The sequence below is a fragment of the Centruroides sculpturatus genome, unplaced genomic scaffold (assembly GCF_000671375.1).
Source record: "Centruroides sculpturatus isolate CEXI.00-Female unplaced genomic scaffold, Cexi_2.0 scaffold1964, whole genome shotgun sequence".
Lineage (NCBI taxonomy): Eukaryota > Metazoa > Arthropoda > Arachnida > Scorpiones > Buthidae > Centruroides > Centruroides sculpturatus.
Window position 1 is genome coordinate 26652 of NW_019386587.1, and position 8172 is coordinate 34823.

The 8172-nt window shown below is 31.5% G+C and overlaps 1 protein-coding gene across 1 annotated transcript in view; it reads right to left on the minus strand.

Moving 5' to 3' along the window:
* Positions 1-8172, minus strand: part of LOC111615362 (multidrug resistance-associated protein 4-like) — a 49873-nt gene that overhangs the window by 16744 nt on the left and 24957 nt on the right. Inside the window, exons 9-10 of the mRNA XM_023356779.1 lie at positions 1422-1535; positions 508-594 (exon numbers count right to left, since the gene is read on the minus strand). Of these exons, the coding sequence (XP_023212547.1) occupies positions 508-594; positions 1422-1535 (201 nt within the window). The remainder of the gene's footprint in view (positions 1-507; positions 595-1421; positions 1536-8172) is intronic.

The following is an 8172-nucleotide window of genomic DNA, read 5'->3' on the forward strand; positions in this document are numbered from 1 at the left end:
AAACAGTATGGGTACGTTGCACAGACAGTCTATTATTGTAAGAATAATTTATCGAATTAAGATTTTTAAACATTAATTTAAGTGAAAGCAAATTGTTCAACTTTAGCTTCGCGGGCTACTTTCAAAACTTTTGCGGTCGACCGCAGTCTACGCGTTGGCCGACCCTACTTTAAACAGTGATGTCACAAAATGGTAATATGCCGTGTCTTTGACTGTCATTGACCAAATATTGCAGGCATACATAGGCAAAAATATCATTGTCGTACTGGTTTCGTTATTTAAAATATTTTACTGTGATTATAATTTACGTATAATTTTTTGCAAAATTTTTGTAAATAAATCATGTGGTCGACTTCTATCTTACTGAGTTGTATTATAACTATGTATAATTACATAGAGTAAAGTAATGAGATTTTTGGGAGAAAAATGCACACGTACAATAAAAGTTTCTACATTATAGACTATATATATCATGTATATACGAAGATTGAAAAGTGAAATTATTACCTTTCCTGATCCAACTGAACCAATAACAGCTAACAATTCTCCAGGTTGTACACATAACTTAATCCCATTTAATGTTAATCCAATTTTCTAACAGAAATATATAATTAAGATACATAAAATTAAACCATAAATTTCTAATAAATTATAACTTTTTAATGAAAATGTCAATATTATATGCTTTAAAGCATACTATATGAGGTTTGTTAATATCAATAAATACTTCATGTCATATACACTGAAAATAAAATTTATGATTTTGACTGTAAAAAAAGCAATCGTATCCTAAAAATATAATAATATTTTCGCTTTTATATTTTAAACTTGAAATGAAAGTATGAAAATATATGAGTAAATACAAAACAAAAATCATAAAGAATTTTTAAGAGAAATTGACCCCTATTTACGTGTTATATACGTATATACGTATATACGAGAACTTTAAAAGATCTTGTGTGAGGAGTGAATTACGAAACCGGCTACCAGTTTTGAAGTAGTGTATCCAATTGGCCATTTGGTGATTTAAAATTAAGATTTTAAACAAAATGAAGTGTCTAATTGCGAAAAAAATCTCCTCTTTTTGATTTCCATTATACACTTAAGAGATTTTTACCATACTTTCTTATAAAATTATTGATATTATCAGTTAGTGTTGCATGAGTAGGAAAGTGTTGGCTAGTATTAGGTTTAAAGTATTTAACGACCCATCTATACAGTACAATTCAGCAAGTACTGCTTAAGGATAAGCAAACGATTTTATATAGATATAGTTACGCGACTTCTATAATTTAAACTGAGGCGGTATAATAAAAGTCGCATAATGATTTCAATGTAAGTAATATAAGTTATGTAATTGTAAAATAAACGGGTATATTAGTATCATGCAAGATTAAAAATTCATAGAAAAATTTACTCACATTATTCCATGTAGCCGTAACATTTTTCATCCATATTCCACATTCATTTAGTTTCGTCTTTTCATTTGCAATTTCGACTGAATTATTTTCTTTTTCTTGAAGAAGAAGAAAGTCCTAAATAAAACAACCAAATATTACTATGAATAGGAAGATATTGCGTATAACGCTATTTAAAATAAATTTTTCATTAAATGATTAACACTTAAATCAATACATCGTATTATTTCTATTGTTTTACCTGTACAAAAGAGTCTAATTTTCATATAAAGGAGTATATAATACAGATTCATATTATAATACAAATTATTATAAGAAATTCAGAGGGAAAACTATACGATAAACATTAGTACATTTAAACACTGCGGTATTGTTTTTTATTGTATTGTAAATTTAAATTTACTTAAGCTAACTATTTGTATAACATTCTCAGCTTTTGTTGTGAAATTCTAGACACATCGAACACAATATCTATTCAGTAATTAATTATTGTCGATTAGAGAAGTAAAGTAATAATATAGGTAACTTAGAGATAATGTTAGTTGAACATATTCAGTGTTTCTCTACTATTCTTTAGATACAAAACGAAGTACGACAAAATAAATAGAATGTAAAGAATGTTCCGTCATAATTTTAATGCAAATTTTAAAACACGGGGCACAATAGATTCGATGTGGTTCATGTTTGTTCGGCACCACGCGATATGTTTGATATCACATGAAGAAGGGGAAGATGTGCTTGCGATTCAGATAAAGATGAAAGTTATTTTGTGTACGTACGTTCGCATGTACATGTATGTACAGTACGTTCTCAGATAAAAAGCGTAAGAGAAAACATTATATGTACTACAATAAAAATTAATTCAATTAACAATATATAGGCTAAAGTAAAGTCTTACGAAGTTAGCAATGTATTATCACGTACTTACCCACGATATCACGAAATAATCATCTGTATTTGTATAACTATATTTATAACGATAAAAAGCAACACTGTAATCTAGAGATAATGGTGCAATATATAGTATTGTTAACATTACCATTTACGAAATGTATCTCCGATAATTAAAGAATAATTAATTTTTATCACGAATTTACCAATGTTTATTCCATAATGGTTTATTAAAATAAAAAAGTGTGATTATTTTAAAATACATAAAACAGCGTTTAAACCAGTAACAAGTAAAATTAATTAAAATCAGATAACAGAAATTATTTTTCTTACAAATAATTTATGAGTTACTATAAGTAAAAGTAGCTGACATTGAATTTGTTTGGGTAATTTGATAATTTGTAAATGTATAAATTTGAGGGAAGAAAATAAATTAATTGCTTAATGCAAGAAAAAGTAATTATCAGAAAGACAACAGCTAAATGCTGAATATATTGATACATAACCTCACAAAAAAGCAAGAGCATCTTAAAGGCAAGCAAAACTACATTTACAGTACATGCATTGTACTTTCAATTAAATCTACAGAATGTTATTATTTTGTGAATATATTTTAACATATTATTACTTAATAAAACAGCCGTTCAAAAGAGATACTTAACAGTTTCCAGTGTAAAGTAAGCTACATTCTCTAGTAGAATCCAGAAATCAAAGAAATATAAACTTCCATTTTTATTCATGTGTAAATGTCTCCCTTCGAAAATTGATAAAATACATATAACGCGAATAAAAGGTCTATACATTCACTTGAAATGAACACATACATGATTATTTTTCTTTTAGAGCAAGAGTAATAAACTAAAAAGTGAAAATTTTATAAACAGTATTTCTCATGTAAGCAGATGTCGATACAACATTGTCCCTGTACAAAATATTTTTTAAAAATATATTAGACAACAGTCGATTGTATACTATAATACTGTTAATTATGGCTAAGTAAAAACAATTCAAAAGCACAGTATTTTTTAAAGTCAATAAAATCGAAATTATAATGGCTTTCATTTGAATTATCTGTTTTTTTAATTTTTAGTTAACAATCGATTATAACTTTTACTATTTTTACTTAAATTTAATATACTGTGTATCTTCTGTTTTAAAATTATACAACTGCCACAAATATGACAATAAATATTTACAAAGTATCTAGCAGATGAGCCCGTGTTGCCCAAACAAAAAATAACAACAAGAAGGGTTGATAATGATAATGATAATAATAATAATAAATAAAGCAATAACACTAACAGATTTAAATAACGCACCATTAAACTTACACTCATATCATACAGACATGACACAACATATAAAAAGCATAGACACCATTAAGCAATCGTGGGCTCGAAAGGCACTCCATGGCAGGCATCCTTTTGACCTGGCCCAGGATTTTGTTGACAAAACTGCGTCAAACAGCTGGTTAGATCGGGGATGCCTCTTTGGGGAGACGGAAGGATTCATGATTGCCATACAGGATCAGGTCATAAATACTAAAAACTACAGAAAACACATACTCAAAGATACAACACTCACAAATGACACATGCAGAAAATGTCACATCATGCCAGAAACTATACAACACATCACTTCTGGTTGCAAGCTCTTGGCACAGACAGATTACTTACATAGACACAATCAAGTAGCAAATATAATACACCAAGAGCTTGCAAAGAAACACAAATTGGCAGACATCCACGAACCATACTACAAGTATATTCCACAGACAGTATTGGAAAATAACACGCACAAAATGTATTACGACAGAGCCATAATCACAGATAAAACAATTTACCACAACAGACCAGACATCACACTCATTGACAAACACAATAAAATCACATACATTATAGACATAGCCATTCCAAACACTCACAATGTACAAAACACATGCACTGAAAAAATTAGCAAGTACACAGAACTCGCCCAGGAAATAAGACATCTGTGGAGGATGGACAGGGTGCTTATTATACTTGTCGTTCTCTCCTGTGCGCGGTGTGATACCACACACACTACACAAAAGCCTGGGAACATTACAATTGAATAAAAATACATACATAACACAACAGAATGCCACTCTATTGAATACATGCCACACTGTTAGGAATTTCTTGAATTTACTAACAATATGGACTGACACACTTATTTAATTTTTGTTTTTGGTTACTATACCTTGACTCTGGTCCGGCATAGTGCACAGCCACCGGTGTGAACCCAGTATAACCCACTAAACCCAACATAATAATAATAAGCGCAGAGACCAAACGGTTAGGAGTTGAAAGTTGAAATTTGACACACAGTTAGGGTACGTCACAAGAATGCATAATAAGAAAGGATTTTTCGAAATTTTTCCCCACGGGGGAGAGAGACAGGATTAAGCCTTAACATTTTCATTGTTGATGGAAGTGTTAAGTAACAATGTAAGTGTTAACAACGGAAGTGTTACGTAACAATGAAATTGTTAAGAGAAAGCGACGTGCAAGACACAGATGCAGTTTTTTTTTTCGTTTTTGCGGGAAATCGAACATATTTTTAGACCCGTCTAAAAATTCTGTGATTAGTCCGGAAACAGGGGGATCCAATTCTTGCATTCTGTGAAAACGGGAAAGGTTGACTATAACCTAATAATTTTAATCTTCGCTATCGTTACTTTTGCCCGAGCAACGCCGAGCCTACCTGCTATGTATATTATATTACTGTATATCATTTATATTTACAAAGGTTTATCGCACCGAGTGACCAATCTAACACATTTTAAAAAACTTTTCAATTGTGTACAGTGGAAGAATAAAGAACTCTTAAATAAGATAATCTTCGTAGTTATATAAATCAAACACTATAATATAACGAATATTAAAACGAAAACTATAGAAAAAGTCTGGTTATTTTGGTTATTTATACCATTGTCACGTTTATCGCCATAATCAGACAGTACAAAATGTCACAATCTTATTGGTCATGTAGACACCAATTGAAAATATATGTTAAAAAATTTAAGATATCATACCTTTTCCTAATATAAACTCTAAGAAACTGTACCACTCGCAGCTGAATATCAAATAGTAATCTGCCAATGGTAATCAATCAAATTTTGCGAAAAATGGATCATATATTTAAATTCAGCACTCTCGAAAATCACTTAAAACGTATTTTATGCTGGACGGTAACATTGGATTATACAATTTTTCTATTGAATGCCATCATATCACTTGTCCGATAAAAATGAGTCTGTTGTGGAAGGAGGTCGAAGTAATTCGACGAAAAGTAGTCGTTGACTCCCTCCCGAAAGAGAGAATGTTCTCGTAAATATCGCGTTCATAGAAAAATTATCGGCTGCAATTTGAAAAAATTGTAGACCAATAAATTCGGACTGATGTCCATTGTCTATCTGTATGTCTATCTGTCCATAAACTCGAGAAATGTGTTAGATAGACGAAAGTCGACACCAGATATGGTTCGGAGCAAGAGACCTAGATTAACTAGATATGAACTTTTTAGGCAAACCGAAAGTCATGTTACATTAGTTCAAAATTTTCTCTGAACGGAATTAGATAGATGACCGACACAACTCTATTGCTAACAAGAAAAACTATAGGGAGCAAGACACCACTAAAGAAATTGATAACATTGTGACAAGAAGTTGCAGCCCGTCATTGTCACGATGTCACAATAAATAATCGTTCGTTAGAATTAGTTTCGTTTATTTGGTTAGGACAACGTGCCAGATCAGCGATAAACCAAAGTAGATGTATCCCGAAAAGACTTTTATGGAAAGCTGGACTTTAAGTGTTACTAACGTGAAGAAAACAAAGCTTTCAGAAGTTGCGTTAAAGTTCTGTTACTGGTTAAAAAAGTTTGTTTGTATTTAAATAAGACGAATTCGTACTTTTGGGAATTTTTTTTATTATTAACTATATTTCAAAAGATTTTCTCGCGATTTTAATTTAAGTAAATTTAATTGCTGATTAAAGCATTTTGTTTGTTTATTCACAATCTATTGGCGCTATGTGTAAATCAGCAAATCGAATGGAAAAAATTAATTAATTTATAGAAATTCAATAAATAGTTTCGGGTGCGATGTTCGACATTATCTAATTCAGCGGTATAAGAATGTAACTGCCGAGTTTCGTAGCATTTCGTTTTACGGTCTAGGCGTATATAGCAAACAAACAACCAAATCTCTAAACTTTCTAATTCATATTTCTAATATATATATAGATAATTACCTTTNACTACGTCTCTTCATCTAGCAGTATTTGTTCACTGTATCACTGTATTGTTTCAGTAAAAAGTAGGAATTTCGAAAATACCGCATTATCTAGCAATATCTGCTGAATTTCAGAAATACAGTAGATATCACTCTCAGAGTTGGAAAATTGTCGTCAGTTTGGGTAATCAAGATAGCATCACCTCTGAATAACAGCTGAATTAAAAACTGTTCTATTATCTGACAAATCCTCTCTCCAAATTTGTTTTGAAAATATTGATTAAAAGTGATTTTTATAAGTACAGGTCAAACAACTACCGTACTTTCAGGCGTATAATAAGACGATCCCCGACTTTTGAGAGGATTTTCCTATGTTAAAAAGTCGTCTTATACGCCAGAAAATGCAGTGGTAGTGTTGCTGGCATCAAGACCAGATGCAAGCATTATTAATGATATTTGCGTGTATTTCTGCTCGTTGTATAAGTAGACTATATTTCTATAATGGATTGATGAAAGCCTAGGCGTATATCCCATGTTTTGGAAACTAACTTGCTTACTTTCAGAAGAGTGCAGTTGCGGAATCGTTTCTTCTCATTCTATCAAGATAACATTGAACTGTACAAGTTTAATTAACATAATCAGCGAGTCACTTCGCTAGAAATAGGCCTAAATAAAAATTTACCACGGCCTGCATGATGCTCAGGTCATTCCTCTACAGAGAAAATTTGCAGAATTTTAAAGAAAAAATTATTGAGACAATAGGCAATAAATATGAATCAGTTTAAAAATAGTATTGTCTGAAAAATGTTAATACAAATTCCGGAAAATTACATAGCTGTTGAATATCATGTCAAAACTTTGTTAGGATATTATTCCTTAATTAAACCAGGTGTTGCCAAACTTTTATCCCTTAGGGGCTACTTTTTCGGTAAAATATAGTCTGCGGGCGACTATGAATATGGGCAAACAATTTTAGGATTTTTATATGCGCGTGCATTAACATTCATTTGCATTGTTCATCGGGATAAATACAAACAGTATGGGTACGTTGCACAGACAGTCTATTATTGTAAGAATAATTTATCGAATTAAGATTTTTAAACATTAATTTAAGTGAAAGCAAATTGTTCAACTTTAGCTTCGCGGGCTACTTTCAAAACTTTTGCGGTCGACCGCAGTCTACGCGTTGGCCGACCCTACTTTAAACAGTGATGTCACAAAATGGTAATATGCCGAGTCTTTGATTGTCATTGACCACATATTGCAGGCATACATAGACAAATATGTCATTGTTGTATTGGTTTCGTTATTTAAAATATTTTACTGTGATTATAATCTACATCTATATACCGTGTTTCCCCGAAAATAAGACATCCGCAGAAAATAAGACCTAGCACAGATTTTGCTGAATTGCGAAATATAAGACCTCCCCCTGAAAGTAAGACCTAGCGAAGTTTTTTTAGTCGTAACGGTCATCGACAGATGGTTGAAAGTGGCCGTTGGCTTTTTGAAAGTACAGCCACTGATTGGTCAGCAGACAATTACGCCACACGGCATGATTTGCATAAGACTATGGCTTGGGAATCACAGATTTGCATAACGTTACGG